The sequence below is a fragment of the Myotis nattereri genome (assembly GCF_964212035.1).
Source record: "Myotis nattereri genome assembly, chromosome: 19".
NCBI lineage: Eukaryota > Metazoa > Chordata > Mammalia > Chiroptera > Vespertilionidae > Myotis > Myotis nattereri.
The window spans coordinates 5207147-5226451 of NC_138095.1; the positions used below are offsets into that span (position 1 = coordinate 5207147).

Below are 19305 nucleotides of genomic sequence, written 5' to 3' on the forward strand. Positions count from 1 at the left end.
TGAGCTGAAGGCCCAATGCCATTCCTCTCTCTTATAATAAGCCTCTATCATAACTCCCATTGTGAGAACCCCCCCCAAAGTTGTGCAGCAGCCCAAAGACCGGAAACACGCATTCTAAGAGGGACTCCATCATTGTAGATTTCAGTGGGAACCTCACATCCTCATCCTGAAATCACAGCACTTGCATGATAATCACTCCTCTTCCTGGACTATTAAGTGAGGGAGGGTTTGGCATTATGCAGTCAATTACAAGCCAGAGAAACACCCAGTATGCCACCGGGCCTTCTGCTTCCGGAAGCTTCCATTAATTCTTGGATCCAGGCCACCTTAGTCAGCAACAGGCCAGGGGACTCGGCAATGAAAAGATCTTCCTTTCAGCCCTTTGTGGGAATGGAGAGCCAGAGCTCAGTGACGCCAGGGACTGTCAGCACGGCGAGTTTCAGATTTCCAAGTCCCGAACCCTGGCGTTCGCAACCCTGGGTGCTCATTAGAAACACCTGGTTGTTGTTGTTGTTATTATTATCTTAATAAATAGCTGGGCCCTATTCTGGAAAGATTCTGATATAACTAATGTGGGGATCAGACATCAATAAAAAACAATTGTGGCCCCGGCCGGTGTGGCTCAGTTGGTTGAGCATCGTCCTGTGTACTGAAAGGTTGCAGGTTGTGGGCTCAATCCCTGGAGCATGTGGGAGGCAACTGATCGATGTTTCTTTCTCCTTCTCCCCTCCTCTCTCTCTCAAAACCAATAAAAACATTTAAGAAATTGTGGTGAAATACACATAACATAAAATGTACCATTTTAACTCTTTTTGAGTGTACAATTCAGTGGCATTAAGTACATTCTCATCGATGTGCAACCATCACCATCATCCATCATCTCAAACTCCAACTCTGTGCCCAGTGAACACTAACTCCCCAATCTACCCTTCCCCAGACCCTAGTAACCACCATTCTACTTTCAGTCTCTGTGAAATTGACTTACTCTGGGTTTCTTATATAAATGGACTCAGACAATATCTTAGTGTCTGGCTTATTTAATTTAGCATAATATCCTCAAGATTCATCCATTTGTAAAAAGTGTCAGAATTTCCTTTCTTTTTAAGGCTGAATTATATTTCATTGTATGTATAGACCACATATTGTTTATCCATTCACACATCGATGGACACCTGGGTTGTTGCCACAGTATTTTTTTTAAGCTTTTCAGGATTGAAAATCTTTGGCAATGATTCTTAATGTCCTGCAAGGTTATGGTGTTCAGCACCTTCAGATTTATCCCACGGAAGTGTGTAACAGGGCATGGGCTCTAAACTCAGAGTGATCTGAGTTCAAACCCTGTGTCTTATTAGCAGTGAGAATAGAGCAAGGTACCAAGCTTTCCAAGTGTTTTCATCTGTAAATTGGGGACAATAGTAATAGTACCTTCTTCACCTTGGATAATAAATTAATGCAAGAAGAGTGGTTAGCATTGGCCGACACATAGTATATGCTCAATAAATGTTAGCTTTTATTGTGAATGGTTGCTACCTGTCTTGTTCTTCCTCAAATATCTTGGTATCCTTGGAGTGCAACAGAATTATCTGGGCTACTTATCAGAATCCTAGGTGGGGAGAACAGCCAGTCTGTGCCCATCTATGTGTGTAGGCTCTGCCCATGAGCACAGGTTACATGTGGGGGTCCCTGGGCCACTTGAGTTGTTTGTTTCAGGTCACCTGACGAGGGGGATTTGGGTGCAGTGCAAGCCATGGCCAAATCCTGCCCAGCCTTCCATCACCTGCTGCCAATCTGGCCTCTTGTCTGTGACCCTTCTCTCTGCAAATCACCATCTCTCTGGGGCTCATAAGGGAGACGTTGAGTCGCTCCAGGAATGGGACCATGTTTGGCTTGAAGAATAGATGAAAAGCCTCCTTCAGTATCAACTGTGAACTGTTCTCTCCCCACGAGTGTTCTTATGGATTCGTTTCCTCCTCTGGTTCTTGGGAAAGGGGCTGACCATGGGTAAATCTGCTGGGTGAATATGAGGATCTGGGGGAAGGATGAGGTTGGATCCCCAGAACTGTAAGATTTCACTCTAGCCGAAACCGGTTTGGCTCAGTGGATAGAGCGTCGGCCTGCGGACTGTGGGGTCCCAGGTTCGATTCCGGTCAAGGGCATGTACCTGGGTTGCGGGCACATCCCCAGTGGGAGATGTGCAGGAGGCAGCTGATCGATGTTTCTCTCCCATCGATGTTTCTAACTCTCTATCTCTCTCTCTTCCTCTCTGTAAAAAATCAATAAAATATATCTTAAAAAAAAAAAAAAGATTTCACTCTAAAACCGTCACTGTGAGGGTCTCGGGCTGTAGGGTGGAAATCTAGCAGTGAAGTAGTGGGGGACTGGTGCCTCCTCCCCAATTCTCTGGCTGTAATTCCTCCAGATTGGAATCGCGTACTAGCGTCTGCCAGTAGATGCTATGGACGGAAGTGGTAGAAATGGATTTTAGAGAAAAGTGCACAGTTTATATGTAGTTTTTCCTGATGAGCTTAGAAAGCAAACTATCCTATCTGCTGTGGAAGAACTAGACAGAAAAGGGAAGGCTTAGATATTTAAAGTTTATACGATCTCGTTAACTCTTTTACAAACTACCCGTGTGATTTGTGAACATGTAAAGCATTCAGACACTACAGAGACATGTGCAGTAACTAGTAAACTCCTCCCAACCCCATTTCCCAAGATAACCACTGCTAATAGTTTGCATTTGCTTCCAGATTATTTTCTTCCCACGAATAATAAGAAAGGAAAACTGACACTTTCTCTTGCTTTCAGTGTGAGTAAGCGCATCATGTGCATCACAGTCAGGAGAAGGAAACAGCAGTTTGCACCCTGAGACAAACCAGGAATAACAGGGTCAGTCTGTCTAGTCCGCAACAGCTGAGTATTTTCCATAAGTCTTGGCAAAGACAAGTTCATCCCCACCCTTTTGCGATTAAACGTAAGGCACTTCCTTTGTGGGTACTGTAATCTTTTTTCTTTTTTTAAGTCTTTTTTTAAATTATTTTTTTTTTATTGATTTCAGAGAGGAAGAGAGAGGGATAGAGAGATAGAAACATCAATGAGAGAGAATCATTGATTGGCTGCCTCCCCCGCCCTCCCCACTAGGGGGGATGGAGCCCGCAACCTGGGCATGTGCCCTTAGCCAGAATCGAACTTGGGGCCAACACTCTATCCACTGAGCCAAACCAGCTAGGGCGGCACTGTAATATTTTGAGAAAGATACTGTTTTGCTTTTTTTATTTAAATTATCGTGAACAGACTAAGGTAAAACTTGGTAACCTTGGCAATTGTGTATTTGTTTCCTTTAAATACTTGGGTTGTGCTTTTTATTTGGCTAGCTGGTTGTTTTGAAGTTGGTCGCTTGCATTTCATGTACCTTTTTTTTCTAAATGTTTCAGCATCTGAGTCTTTCTTTGACAAAATAATATTGATAATGATGACATTTACTGAGCATTTATTATGTGCCAGGCACTGTGTTACATCCTATTCAAGGATTATCTCATTAGTCCTCATAACAACCCTATGAGGCAGTTGCTTTACTGTTTCCATTTTACTGATGGGAAAATTGAGGCACGGAGAAGTTCAAGTCACATAGCTGGTTTGGTAGAGTGTGTGTCTCTGTGTATGTGTTTCTATACTGACACACTCAGAGTTCTTCGTTAGTTTTTTTTTCTTGTTATTCTAAAAATATGAATACTATCATACTGTATTTGTTCTACAACTCACTTTTCCCCCCACTTAATAGAGGGCGGCCAACTTTCCAAACCAGTGCCTGCAGGTCTACCTCATTCCTGCTTTCTCTCTCCAGTTATGATTTAAAATAGTGAGTTCTATCAATAGACTTTCTAATGTTACACCATCCTTGCATTCTTGGGGAGGGGGAAATCTTAACCTGTCAGGCCCCATTTTGGGGAGCTAACTTTTTGTTTTCAAACAGCTTCTAACTTTCAGAAAAACTGTGAGTGTAACTGTCTCGCTCTTGCGAATGGCTTTGCAGTAGTGACTTAGATGGTCACCCTCACCCGGAGGCATTTGTTATTTATCGTCTGTGGCAGCTACATAAGAGGCTGCGGTGCACGTCCTCGTTCAGATGGCTGTGTACACGTTTGAGCCTCTCCTTCAGATGGAGCCTAGGAACTGGATTGCACAACCGCCCTCATTTTAAGGTGCTCAATGGCAAGTTCCTGTCCCTGTTCACTGTGCAAAGTATGTTAAAAAGAAGGACTTCAGCTTCTTTCCAGTATTTATTCTCCTCTGAGAGGCAGGTGAACCTTCCTCAGGGTGAGGACAAATGGGCTCTCACCACACATTTCACAAGGCACTCGAGAGTCCCCAGCGGTATCTTTTCCTTTTCTCTGGGCCTGGGCTTACACTGGGAAAATATAATCGTCATTACAAAACCCAGGGCTTGGCCAATTGCCTCGAGCCGGCAAAGGTCACATCTGGACAGGAAAGCGGGCAAGTTTCTTTCTCCTGTAGTAAATACCAGAGATGTCACGACCACCCACCTGGTTATCTCAAGCATGTCATTTGTACACCCCTCCCCTGGATGGGCACACGATGCTTCAGTACCCACTGAAGGCAAGTTGTCCAGGAGCCAGAAATGAGGAGGACTGTTTCTACGCCAACCACAGGAAGGCTACAGCGCGGAGCAGCAGGACTGGGTCGTGAGGCCCTGCAGCCAGGATCCCGGCTGCCTGGCCACTCCCGGCATCCACATGGCCAAGAAGGAGAGACCCAGAGCAACCCCACTCATTCTCATCACTGGGGATGAACACCAGTAGGTCTGACGTACTGGGAATTGGTAACACTTTTCACCAAATGGTAAAGCTGTTCCACTGTCCAAGCCAGAAACGATGGAAAGTGCTTGTCCTTCCCCTCTTGCTGCCTCCCACATGGTGCCGCATGAGGAAGTGCTGCCTGTGTGGTGGGCTCCAGGCGCGTTCTGGGATTCCTTCCTGGGGCAGTTAAATTCATTTTAGGTAGATGACATGGATGTCATAGCAATGGCTCTAGAGGAAATTCTCCAAAATTACACTTTTTATACTGCCCTGTGCCGGTGGCTTCCAACCCTGGCTGAACCTTAGAATGACCTGAGGGGCTTAAAACCATCCTTGTGCCCAGCCCCATCCCAAACCACTTGGACCAGGATCTCTGGGGATGGGACTCCAGCATCAGCATTTTTTGAATCTGATCCCAGGTTGAGAAGAATTGAGAACTACCGTCCTGGACAGCCATTCATTCCTTCATTCCTTCGTTCATTCATTCAAAAACTATTTACTGAACACCAGTTCTCTGCCAGGCAATGCTGCCTGCCCTCATGGAGCTTATATTTTGGCGAAGATGGAAAATAAACAAACAAACGTGCAAATAAGACGACGACAGAATATTCTCAAGGCGAGAAGAATGGGGTGGAGTGGGGGAGCTCGGGCTGAGGTGGGGGCAGGCAGGCCGAGACCTGAAGACTTGAGAGGGAGCAGGCCTGCAAAACACAGGACAAGACGATGCCTGGCAGAGAGAACAGCGAGTGTGAGGTCCAGATGTGGGAAAGAATTTTTTTTAGCTGAAGGCACGCAAAACCCAATGTAACTGAAATGTAGGAGGGAGGGAGGGAGGAAAGAAAGGAGAGAGGGAGGGGGGGAAGGAAAGAGAAGCAAGACCCAGCGACAGAGCTTTTGCACCTTGAGGGCCGCAGGGGCCAATGGTGGAGCCCAAAGCAGTCGGTGGGGTCTAAGCAAGAGATGATGGCAGGGCTGCCTGGGTTCCCTCATCGCCCCCTGGAAGCAGCAGCCAGGCCCTGCGGTGCTGACAGTTCGCAGATGAGACTCCTATGTGAGCATGAGAGAAACACCTCCTAGAAATACAGAAAGGAATTATGCCAGGAGCTGCCTTAGCAGGGAGGGATGAGAACCAGTGAAACCTGGGCTATTGTTTATTAACATAAGCCCCGTGTACACTCACGGGTCATTCATGCCCAGGGGAACTGGGACGAAGACAAAAATAGATCCTGCCTCCTCAGTGACCACATTAGCTTGGAGTAATTGTTCTAGTTTGGAATGAGGGTTGAAGTAAACGTAAACCAAGGAGCTGTGCTAAACATGGTAACAGGTTGGCTTGAGACCAGGGCAAAAGCAATGGTCTGTTGAGAGTTCTTACATGACACTCCCCTGGGTAAGAGCGCTCGATCTCTAGTTTGGGGCCTATTCTGGGATTCCTTCCTGAGGCAGTTAAATTCATTTTAAGTAGAGGACATGGATGTCATAGCAATGGCTCTAGAACACAGGAAGCTTATTCCACCTCAGGGCCTTTGCACGTCCCAGCTCTGCTCCGATCTTCTGATGGCTGGCTTCATCCTTTGCCAATCAGGTTTCTAAAGTAGGATCTCTTCTCCGCCACCTGCTCCCACTAGGCCTCTGTAATATGCCCCTGTTTATTCCTTTCATGTGCGCATCACTCTCTGAAATGATCTTATTTATGTGCTGGCCTGTGTCTGGCCTGTCTTCCTCCATTCATACATAAGTTCGCAGTGAGCTGGGACCAGCCTCGTTTGACAAGCAGGGGAAGGCTGTGTTTGTCCTGTGCTGCCCATGGAAGTGTGGGAAAGTCTGCCCAGTCTCGGGAGAGAATGAACCCTTTGGCTATAGATCTGAAGCCACATTCCCCAAAGAGCTCATCTGTTGGTTCCCTGTGTCTCACTTCTTATTGGGTTCAGAATTCTCGAGGGGGAGAAGAATGGTTAACCCATTGACCCAATAGGCAGGCTGCTTCTAACTGGGAACCAGTTGGCTCACAGGTGCCCCAAATGTCAGCTGTGTAAACTGGCATTTATCTACAGGATCTCCATAGTGCCAGGCACATAGGAAGTGTTCAGAAATTGCTGAGTGAATGAATGTGGGAGAACCCTTCCTCCTGTTTTCTGCCCTTCAGAAACGGCGGTAAAACGTTTCCCAGGTGCTGTTTCTTTGTGTTGGCTTAAAGCTCTCCTCCCTAATCCGAATCCCTGCTCCCAGCTTTTTTCTTTGAACATCAGAGTAACTGCCACCCAATGGAGGCAGGAGCCAGGGCGGCCGTATGTGGAAGTGAAGGCTGGTGACTCACGCTTTCTCTGTCTTTGGTCTGGCAAACTGATGGCTACTCGCTTCACTCCCTGCCTCTTCCATTTCCCTTCTCATTGAAAATGGGCCTTGGAATTTGCCACAATACAACACATATGTGGGAGAGATTTTTGGGGGGCTCACGGGGTGTTTAAAGTGATGGAGATGTTCTCTCCAGTGTCTGTCTGTTGGTAGATACTCACCGAGGAGATAGTGTGGCTCAAGGGAAAATATTATGAGTCATATGTCCTTCAAAAGCATGAAGAACTTAACTCAGGAGCCTCAGGTGCCTTCTATGGGGTTGAGAGACAGAACAAAAAAGTGGGCTTAACTATGGAAAACAGTATGGAGGTTCCTTAAAAAATAAAAAAATAGTACTACCGCATAATCCAGCAATTCCACTTCTGGGTATGGAGCCAAAGGAAATGAAAACAGATCTTGAAAAGACATACACACCCTCATGTTTATCACTTATAATAGCCAGGATATGGATGCAACAGTGGATGAATGGATAAAGAAGTTGTCACACACACCCACTCTCACGCATACACTCACACACACATTCATACACACACACTCTCACACCACACACACGCACGCACACACTCACACACTCTCACACACACACTCACACAAACACACACACTCACTTTCATACACACACACCCTCTAGCACACCACACACACGCATGCACACACTCACACACACACACACTCACTCACACACATGGAATATTATTCAGCCATGAGAAAGGAAGAAATCCCGACGTGTGTATCAACATGGATGGACCTTGAGGACATTATGCTATGTAAGATAAGTCAGACAGAAAATGACAAATTCTGTCTGATATCACTTATATGTGACATCTATAAAGTCAAATGTGTAAAAACAGAATAGAGTCTGCTTACCTGGGCCTGGGGAATAGAAGAATTGGGGAGATGCTGGCTAAGGATACAGACTCGCACCTACTAGATAAATATCCCGGAGACCAAATGCCCAGCACAGTGATTACAGTCAACAGTGCTGCAGTATAAACCTCAGCCTTCCAAACACCAGAGCTCTAACAGACTAGATCTTAATTACTTCCAACACAAAATTATTCTCATGTGACAGGAGAGAGGTGTTAGCTAACGCAACAATGGCAAAGGCATTGCAATACATATGTATAAAATCAACGTGTCGTATGCCTTAAAAACATACACAAAATTACATGTCCGTTGTATATTAATTAAAAAAAAACCAGTGGATTTATATTAGTGGAGGTAAGCTTCTGCTTAAGTTAAAAACTCAGTAAAAGTGGGTACTTAAAGTGACATTTTCCAAGCATTTGCTTTGTGGCAGGAACAGTACTAAGCTGCAATTTCTCTATCCTTAAGGATTTCCAGGACTAGAACAAAACATCAGAATAAAACAGCATTTGTTTGAACTATAGAGCTGACCATTTCCGCTCAATAAGAACATGACTTAGAGCAAGAATCACCCTTTGAGATGGAGAAAAATTCACTTATTTACCAACCACTCCCTCTTTCTGAAGATTTTTTTCCTTTTTATCATCTGTGGGAAAAAAGTCTTTATTTCTGATAGAAATGAGATCTAATCATTTATTATAGAAAAATTGAAAATACTAAAAAGTTACAGTAAAATTTGAAATGATAATAGCCAAGTTTTACCAAGTACTTTGCATATATTACCCCGTTGAATGACATGACAATCCCCTAGAAGTAGGTGATACTGTTTTCAACGTACAGATGAGAAAATCAATGTTGTGTTGGAATCAATGTTTATATTCATCTCTAATTTTTCACATTTAAACCACAACAAGAACAACAAATATTAATGAAGCAGTTACTCTGTGCTGGGTACCATGTTTCCTGTTTATTAACTCATTTTATAATTCACTTGATAATTAATGCTGGGGTGCACATCCGATATGTAATGTTATGTCTCTCCATTTAGTTAATTTGAACCCATTTTTAATCTCTTGGCGAAGCTTTCTCCGTATGGATCTTTCCTGTTTATCTCTGGTAGTTTAAATTTTTGTTTGCTATTGCCAATATTTTGATCTATTGGGTTGTCAATACTGAGATTCTAATTTTAGCACGTGTTCCTTTTTCTTCAAAACATCTCTTTCAAAGTCATCTTCATCTTTATCATCCCTTGAATATCCCTTTCTCTTTCTCAGTGTGTGTGTCCCTCTCTCTGCCTGTTTCTGCCTCTATTTCTCTCTCTCTCTCTCTCTCTCTCTCTCTCTCTCTCTCTCTCTCTTTCTCTCTCTCTCTCTCACACACACACACACACACACACACACACACACACACACACACACCTGTGTAGGCGCCCATCAGTGCCTGAACACAGTCCAGCTGCAAGGAATCTCTTTCTATAGATCAATATTGTCTTACTTCCCAAACTCCTAGATAGCAGGCTTCCTCAAAATAGCTTGATGGATGTGGGCACTTAGAAAATATTTGGTAGTAACAACTGAGCTTTCAGATGACTTTGCATTCCTTGTTTAGATGTTGCTTGCTCCTGACTTCTGTGTCGAAGGTAGTGCTGGGAATTCAAAGCCTGGGCTTGCACATCACAAGGTGCATTTTCCTCGTCACCACTTTTCATTCATTCATACTTGTCTCTCTCCTTCTTGGGCTTCTGGGCTGTTTTTCTCCATAAATATCTTCAAGGACAAAGTAAAAATTGTCCTGTGGCCTATCACTAAAGCCAAAAAGCCAGAGAGGAATTGTGCCAGGCTTCTTATGTTGATGGGGCAGGTCTACTAAAGAAGAGCGCTTTCAGAGCATCATGGCTGTGTTCCTATCTAAAGGCAAGGTGTAGTGGGCTGATGGCAGTGCCCCTGGAGGGTGGCCTGTAAACTCCACGGCAGGACTGTCCTGTTTGATTCTGTCCCCGAGTGCCACCTTTTCGCATGAATAAATGGGAGAACAGCTTTCTTGCTGGGATTTTGCGAGGAACAAGTGAAATTCTGTGAAAATGCTTTGAGAACTAAAGGCAAATAGGCAAATGCACTACTACCATCACCACCACCACTACTACTAATGGCAATGCCATACTATCAAAATTGTCCAGAACAATGAACAAATGAAGTTATCAGTACAGGAGGTCTCCTTCACTTGGGGAATAGGTGATATGATATAAAGGGTAAAGGAAACAAAGACAAATCCCTGGATTTCACCTCTAGGTAAAAGAGAATGAGGGAGGGATAAGAGCAAAATATGGCGAGAGGGACTCGTTAAAAACACCTATGCTGGAAGGAAAGGGGAGAGAGGGTCTGCAAGGCAAGAGTGTTAGGACGGAACACCTCACAATATCCCCATGTCGACAAAAGCTCAACTCATTAAAAGTGAGGACCAAGGAGTCATTAAGAACAGAATTTCCCAAGTGTGTTCTCTGGCACATTTGCCTTCGGTCAAAGGACCCTGGGCAGCATGCTTGCTAAATGCCCCAGGCTTTCCTGTTCCAAGGCACAGGGGTTGACCAAAGGCTTCGAGAAACCCCGAAGGAAAGCAGACAATTCGCTTTTACTCAACTTGCATTTGACCTCTCAGTTTCATCCCTTTATTTTCTGTCCCCCTCTCATTAAAACTTGTTAACATCAGGCAGAAACAGTTGTGTGAGAAGCGGTTTTGGAAGGTCTGGCTTCATTCTTGAACTTGCAGAACTGGAGGTTTTCCAGTATGTTCAGGCGCATACTCAGAAGGCATCACACTTCTGGGTGAAGGGCTTTTAATTGAAAATATTCATGCCCTGGACTAGCCAGTTGAGAATAGCACCACTTTCCACACGTGGAGCCACTAATGTGCTGTGTGAGGACTAGCCAGGAAAATTGCCCTTGGGAACTAAACCTTGGTCAGCCTCTCAGTGACCCTGGCATGAGCCTGGGTCTCCAGAAAAGGTTATCAGAAATGCAGAACACAGGTGGGAAAGGGGAGATTCGCAGAGATGTAGGAGCCAGCTTAGGGCTCTGTAGCCAATCAGCAAACATTTGTATTACTTCCTTGAGGGTTCCTCAACTTGCCACTTTTTTTTCTTTATTTCTACCCTCATATTTTTAATTCCCAAGAACTGTTTTGCTTCTCCAATAGTTTTATTTTTTCCAACTTGTTTTGTGACACACACAGTTTCTTACTTCTCAAAGGATGTTAATCATCTATGCTTGCCATTTTTTCTTCTACTTCTCGCATTATTAATTTCCTTACACTTCATTTGTAAACCACAGGTCTCTGAATTCAGAAGAACTTCACAAGTGTATGCTAATCTTTGACAGCCTCTTCATGTTTGAAAATGAGATGTTGGAAAACTTCTTTTAAAAAGGTATTTTTATTGATTTCAGAGGGGAAGGGAGAGGGAGAGACAAAAACATCAATGATGAGGGAGAGTCATTGATGGGCTACCTCCTGCATGCCCCCTACTGGGGATTGAGCCCGCAACCCGAGTATGTGCCCTGACTGGGAACCATGACCTCCTGGTCCATAAGCTGACGCTCAACCACTGGGCCACACCAGCTGGGCTGCAAAGCTTCTTGAAGACGAGGCTTGTCAGTGGGGGGTCATCCTGGGGTGACTGGGTGGGGATGCCATCAGTTCTCTGGAGCACTCCTAAATGTTTGTATCTGTAGGTTTTTTCTTTTGGATGGTAACATCCTTGGAGAGGAAGTCTCCAGTCTCCCTCCTGGAAGCCAGGGTAAGGGTGTCAAGTAGGGGCAGGGGTAGAGCTTCCTTGTTCAATACGCAGACTTCCCATTAACCCGCTGGCAGCGCAGCCCCTTAACATCACTCTCTGCTGTGCCTGGTGTCTGCAGGCACTCTGATTAATCTCACCAGAGTGCAGGCCTCCCCTTCTAGCGGGGTAGTTGAGGAAGCAGGTGCCCACTGCATGGGGTGGTAGACGATCTCTGATAGTTTAATGACTTTTTAATCAGTTTCGAAGATTCCTTCTCTATTCAGCCCTACCCTCTATGCCAATGGTTCTCAACCTGTGGGTCGCGACCCCTTCAGTGGTCGAACGATACTTTCACAGGGGTTGCCTAAGACCATCCTGCATATCAGATATTTACATTATGATTCATAACAGTAGCAACATTACAGTTATGAAGTAGCAACGAAAATAATTTTATGGTTGGGTCACAACATGAGGAACTGTATTTAAAGGGCCAGAAGGTTGACAACCACTGCTCTATGCCTACCTTCAAAGGTGATGTCTCCAGTTAGTACCCCCAATTTCTGAGCCTTCCTAGAATTTTTCAGGGCAAATTGTCTCTACCTCCCACCCCTCCTCATTGGCTCCTTCTTCTGCAGGATTTAGATTTCAGTGTTATTTACTCTGTAAAGTTAGCCAAGACTCAACTAGCCATTTTCTATCTTCTAACATTTTTTTCATCTCTCTCATCCCTTTTTTTTTTTTTTTACTAATTTGTCCTTGGGTGTTTGCACCCTTTTAAATTCACATACTATCATTTAAAGTGGTTTCAGAAGGGAGTGGAGAGAAACGGATGTGTTCAATACTCCGTGCTTCAGCAAAAGTCTTCCTTGTTTATTGTAGGTGTTTCAGTTTAGCATTCATATTTACCTTTAGGCTGCAAGTTATTTATAACAGTGACATGTTTATTGGTTACTGCTTTTGTAAGTCTCAATAAAAACAAAAACTGCTATTGGAAAACATCCCTAAAATATACTCCTCTCCTCTTCCTCCCCCATCATCACCATCATTATCAATACTTACTGAGTTCTAGCAGTGTTCTAGGCAATGAAAACGTTTAACTTTTACCCTTTAAGGTCCACAACAGCACCTGAGTAGGTACCATCACAGCCCTCACTTTACAGGGTTGAAAAATCAAGCCTCAGAAAGACTAGTTGCATGAAATCACAAACAGCAAAAACCAGAAAAGCTTTAAACCTCAATGGTTCGTCTGTAGACAGGTTCTGTTTGTGTGAGGAAGAAGAAATTCTGATGAGAGAAGTCTTATAAATTACCCAATCAAAAGTCCTTGGCTATTTGTTTCCACACTTAGGGTAAGCAAGTTGGTTCAACTGTGCATATGATTATATCAAAACACTAGTGGCCCAGTGCACGAAATTCGTGCACCTGGGGGGGGGGGGAGGAGGGGTCCCCCAGCCTGGCCTGTGTGGCCTGTCACAGTGCGGGAGCCCCGCGATCCATCGCCCCAAAGAGGTAGGCCCCACCCACCCATCTGGGGTTCCTTGATGGATTGCCCTAAAGAGGTAGGCCGGAGCCGGGGGAGGCCTGCGGACCCCTGGGCTGGGCTGCGGCAGAGGCCTGTGGTCCCCCGGCGCAGGTGCACGGGGAGGCCTCCCTCGCCATGGGCCCCACCCCTCATCCCCCCAGTCCCCGATGCTGCAAGTTCCTGCCCACCCGTGCCTGCTGCGCATGCAGCCTGCTGATTGGTCATTACACGTGAGGGCATCCGGCCAATTTGCATATTACCCTATTATTCATATAGACATCATCAAGAATGGACCCAACTCTAGTCTCTCGAGTCAGGTAGCAAATTCCAGCTACAAAACCAATGGATGGTGAATTTAAGCTAAATTTTCCAACACTCTGCACCTTGCCTGGATCCTTTCTTCTTCCAGATCCTGAGGGCAAAGACCTTGCTGATCCTATTTATCCCTTGATAGACGTAAAGCAGTATAGAGCCTGGCACATAATAGGTGCTCAGTAAACATGTGTTGTATGAACAAACGTTCTTTCTCCAGGGTCAAAAGCCAAATGGAAATTATGAGTGTCTCTTCACTTGGAATAAACAGAGATAACCAGGGATGCATCCAGATAACCTGGGAGTTTGATGTATGAGGCCTGACAACCAGCCCAGGCTCCACTTTCCAAGCTGTGTGCCCTGGTACAGGCTTATCTGCATCGAGAAGGGGTGCCACTTTCAAGTTCACACACATGGGCTAGAAGTGGCCCAGTCTGGGGGGAAATTCTGGCGACATATGTCCCTGAAATTGATTACAGGTTAAGTACACTTTCAACAAATAGATGTTTGATACATGGAGAAGCAAAGACTTTCATGTTCCTGCCACTGGCAATGCTCAACCCACCAACATTCCAATGTAACAAGCCATGATGCACATTGTATGTCCTGCCTCACAACTGCCAGGACAGGGCTGGTGGAAAGATCTACCCAGAGCTTCTCAGATATATATTTTCCAACACAGTTTTTTTTAAAAAATGACAATAATTTTTATTTTTATTTTTTTAAAAAATATATTTTATTGATTTTTTACAGAGAGGAAGGGAGAGGGATAGAGAGTTAGAAACATCGATAAGAGAGAAACATTGATCAGCTACCTCCTGCACACTCCCCACTGGTTATGTGCCTGCAACCAAGGTACATGTCCTTGACCGGAATCGAACTTGGGACCCTTGAGTCCATAGGCCAATGCTCTATCCACTGAGCCAAACCAGTTAGGGCAGTGGTCAGCAAACTCATTAGTCAACAGAGCCAAATATCAACAGTACAACGATTGAAATTTCTTTTGAGAGCCAAATTTTTTAAACTTAAACTATATAGGTAGGTACATTGTTATTAACTTAATTAGGTTACTCCTAAGGCTTAGGAAGAGCCACACTCAAGGGGCCAAAGAGCCGCATGTGGCTCTCGAGCCACAGTCTGCTGACCACGGGGTTAGGGCAATGATGATCATTTAAAAAAAAATAAGTTTTTATTGATTTCAGAGAGAGAAAGGAAGAGGGAGAGAGAGAAACATCAATGATGAGAGATAATTATCAATTGGCTGCTTCCTGCACGCCCCTTACGGGGATCGAGCCTGCAACCTGGGCATGTGCCCTGACCAGGAATCAGTGACCTCCTAGTTCATAGGTAGATGCTCTACCACTGAGCAACACCAGCAGGGCCCAGTGTAGTTTTATTATTCTCCAGCACCTACTCCAACTTTGTCATTTTAAAGAAAGCTTTGCAGGCTTGGCTTAATAAAGATACTGTGTTGAGATTGTTGGTTCTTTTTATAGTTCTGAGAACTGGCTATTTTGAACCTTGTCGATATTTTCCATACATCTGTGTTTCTATCAATTTGCATTATTGTATAGTATTTATTGATATTGGGTGCTATTGATTTTTGGGGTAGGGCAATTCTTCATCGGGAGGACAGTCTCCAGCACTGCAGAACATTAGAACTCCTGGTCATTTATAGCAAATGCCAGGAGGAGTGCCCCAAGTCAATGGGACACCACAGTTGCTCCCCCAGATTTCCAAATGCCTCCATGGGCAATGGCTTGCCTCCATTGATCACAAATTACAGATGGTCGAGCTTCGAAAAGGGCCGGGATTTAACATCACAAGACACCCTCAGGAAAGTACATACCTGGTGGAGTTGGTCAGCCACCTTCCTCCTGCATAGCCTTCCTCTTCCTCTTGGCTCTGTGGACTTTGCAGTCTCTATCGGGAAACTGTCTAACCCAGATCTGCACTATGTCAGTGGGAAGACACCTCTAGTACCTTAGAGGGAGTGCAATGAGGAGGGTGTAGGAAACTCTTTTTAGAATTTGGGTTTCACTTCCTTGATGTTCTGTTTATTTTCATATGTAACATATGTTTCCAGGCTCCACCATTTGTCCGTCCGTCTGGCAGTTATTGCAGGGGCAGGGGGCTTTATTTCGATTCATCCTTACACAGGTTTGCTCAGCTTAAAAACAGGCACAGTCCCACTTTCTAGATGAGGAAACCAAGGCTTCGAGGAGGCACGAAATTTGCTCAGGGTCAACTTTCTGACTCCAGGGTCTGTGTTCTGGCAGTAGAATGGTCTCTTGCTATAAAACTATTTTTAAAAGGCTTGGGGTGGGGTGGGGGTGTGGGTGTCAGAAAAAGAGGTTTCTATTCAAAGCATGTACACATCTTGTCCCCCAGGACACACCAAGTGACATCATTAGCATTCAACCTGTCAGCACGGGCTGGAGTGTGGTGTTAGCTCATCTGGGATGGGGGTGGGGCACTGGGAAAGACGCAGATTGGCTGCTGATTCATTAATAAACCAGGATAGTGTGTGGGCACCAGCGGCAGCCAGAGAGCCGACTGCTGGACTGCTGTCTGGAGGATTTGGCAGCTGCATTCTCCCCAGCTTTGCTGCAACCATCTGGTCCGTCCCCCTTCCCTCCCCCCCGCCCCCCCCCCACCTGATATCCTGGGAGAGGAAGGAAGGAGGAAGGAAACTCCTTGTGCTCTAAGGTGGCTTCAGGGCTCTGGGATGGGGAAAAGCAGGCATTGTGGCCCATTAACACCATTCATTCATTCAAACATGCATTCATTTCATACTTATTGAGCATCCACCACCTGCCAGAATCTACTCTAGGTGAAGAAACAGCAACAAACAACTGACAAATATCCCTGCCCTCATGAGGGAGACACAGACAGTAGCATATTAGTAAGGAAAATCATCTAGCGGATGGATGAAGTGCTTTGGGCAAAAAGCAGCAGGAAGGGCTCGGAGAGCTTTGGGGGCTAGATTTTAAACAGAGATCAAGGCCTCAGGGAGTGACAGGATCTAACAGCACCTTGGTGGACACTGTTTCAAACGTTGTCACAATTACGACCTCAATACAACCCCTAAAAATGGCTATGATTATTCCATTTCAGAGACAGAGGCAGTGGTTTCCGGGGTCTCACAGCCAGCACGTGGTGGAGCTGAGGTTTGAACCCAGGCAGCAGGAAGTCCAGCAGCTGCACGCTGGGAGGTGGCTGCGGGGCCTCAGACCGGCTTGGGAAAAGGCAAGTTGCGGGCGCACAAGAGGCCTCTGTGGGTACCCTGAATCCAATACGGTCCACCCATGGGCAAATGTGGATGGACTTGAGTGGCGTGGGGGTGGGGACTCTCCGGAGTTCCGACGCCCAGCTGCAGAGGTGGCGGCCGGTGGGGGAGGGAGCTCACTGCTAGGGTTGCCCCGGGACTGTGCCGGTCGGAACCTCACCCCGCCGCCACCCCCTGGCCAGTTGCTCCAGTCAATAGGGCGAGGAGGACCTCCCGGCGCTCGTCGCCCCCCTTGGGCTCGCCTGGGAGTTCCGGCCGGGGCCGAGGAGGGCCGCGGAGGCGAGCTCGGGAAGGGAGGACTCAGCACCCGCTGTCGGCCCTCGGGAGAAGCGCGCGAGGTGGGAGGCCGACACGCCAAGGGCGCGCGGAGCTGCATGGAGCGCGGAGAACCCACGCCTCCCGGGGGCGCCGGGGACGGGACAGAGCGCTGGAGGGGCCCGGCAGTCCTTGGGGACAGGGCCCGCGCGAGCGCAAGACAACCGCAACGTCCTAAGAAGAGAGCGCGCTCCCCAAAGGCCCGCGGAGAGAGCGGGCGCGCTGGAGGGACGGGCCCCGGGGTGCGGGGAGCGCCGCGGGAGGGCGCTGGCGAAGGAAGAAGCTAGAAGAACTGTTGCCCCAGGCAGGGCGTGCCGAAGCGTGGGGTCCCGGGTCAAGGAGAGGGCGTCGGGAGTCGCTTCCGAACCCTCCGAGTGCGGCTGACGCGGCGCCCTGCGCGCAGCAAAGGGAAAAGGCGTCTCCGCGGGGAGAGCGGATCCCTCACGCGGAAGCGGGGGCGGGAGCGCAGGGCACGGCCGCGGCGTGCGGTCGCCGGCCCAGGTGCGCTACTTGAGGGCTTAGCAAGGCGGTTGGGCAGAGCCCGACGAGAGCCCAGGAATGTCGGAGAGAAGCCGCCAAACCCGCCGCGGAACTTTCCCCGGGTTGGAGAGGGGTGCACCCTGGGTGCGGAAGGAAGTGGAAAGCCGGCCTGGGGGAGGCTTGGTCAGGGCTGAGCTCCACAAGGAGGCCGAGGAGGCGAGTTCCGAGAGCCCAGGAAGGCGAGGAGGTGGTGCGGGGGATGGGGGGCAAACACCGCCAGGGCGCGCGGGGCCGTGAGGACGGGAGCCGAGGAGATCACGCCGGGCCCCCAGGAGGCCGCCCCGCCGCCCATGCCCCCCTCCCGGCCGAGCCGGGTTCTGACTCACCATGATGGAGAAGACGAAAGCCACGATGTTGATGGGGTACGCGGGGCAAAAGCACGAGACGATGGTGAGCCACAGGTAGTTCTTGGGCATGGGCACGTCGTCCTCGGGCTTGTCATCCTCGGTGTTGGCCTCGGGACTGCTGTCCAAAGCCGTCTTGAAGTCCGACTTGGGGGCGTACTGAGACATGAGCGGGGCGGCGCGGCGGGCAGAGGAGCACTCGTCGGGCGGGCGTAGTCGGGGCTCTGGCCGCCGGCTCCTGGCGAGCCTCTGAAAAGCCAGCGAGCGAGGCTCACGGAAGACGTGACCTCACCTCTTCTGCGTCCTCCGCGGGCACCCGCCTTCCCCGGCACAGGGACCCGGGCCAAGAGTCTAGGCACCAGCGGGAGGGAGGGAGGGAGCAAGCAAGGCAGTGAGGGGAGGGGACAGGGAGGCTGCGGGGTGCGGGAGAGCCTGCCAGCCCGAGACCCAGAGAAAGACACTCCTGGACGACACACCCAGAGCCTCTCCGAAGACGCACAGACTCCCCGTGAGAAGTCCGGAATGAAAAGGAGTTTCAGGGGAGCAGAAGCAAAGCCCCTTTAAATTGCAAACTGGCCAGCCCCCGGGTCAGGCCATGGGCGAACGGTGCACTTTTTCAAGCAGCCGAATTTGATTACATTTAAACAGGACTAGAGGTGACCCAACCATATCCAGTTGGCCACACAGTTACTACTTCCTCTTCCCGTCGATTTATTGTCTGGTTCCGGAGGCATTTACATTGCTTCCCCTGCCCCAAACCCTTCTATTCAGAACTTGAACATTGAGCCCCAGTAATTTTCCCCACAGGTGGGCAGGGAACAGGTGCCTAGCTCAGCCCCACCCTTTCCATGATGCCCAGGGGCCTCTGGAGACTGGAGTGAGGACAGCCAGGCAGTGGGCACTGCCCTCCACTTTGTCCCAAGTGTGGAAACAAGGATCCTCCTCCATCTTTCCCAGCTACACAGGAGCAGGTGGATCTGGCTGGTGGAAACAGCCCAGGTGGACAGCTGGGATGGGGAGAAGGGGAGGGAATCCACTTTGGGAACAGGGTGAAGGCAGTTTCAGCAGTAGCTAAGCCATTCATGGAAGGGGTTGGGGCCGGAACGGAGACTTTGAAGCCTGACAGAGCTGGGACATTGTCCCATGAGTTGAATGACCTCAGGAAAGTCTCCTCG

The 19305-nt window shown here is 47.8% G+C and overlaps 1 protein-coding gene across 1 annotated transcript in view; it reads right to left on the reverse strand.

Annotated features, from left to right (window-relative positions):
• The window catches only part of TMEM233 (transmembrane protein 233), a 31147-nt gene extending 12703 nt beyond the window's left edge, over nucleotides 1-18444 (reverse strand). Inside the window, exon 1 of the mRNA XM_081114061.1 lies at nucleotides 18113-18444. Within this exon, the coding sequence (XP_080970187.1) occupies nucleotides 18113-18298 (186 nt within the window). The 5' untranslated portion in view covers nucleotides 18299-18444. The remainder of the gene's footprint in view (nucleotides 1-18112) is intronic.
• Between the last annotated feature and the right edge of the window lie 861 nt (nucleotides 18445-19305).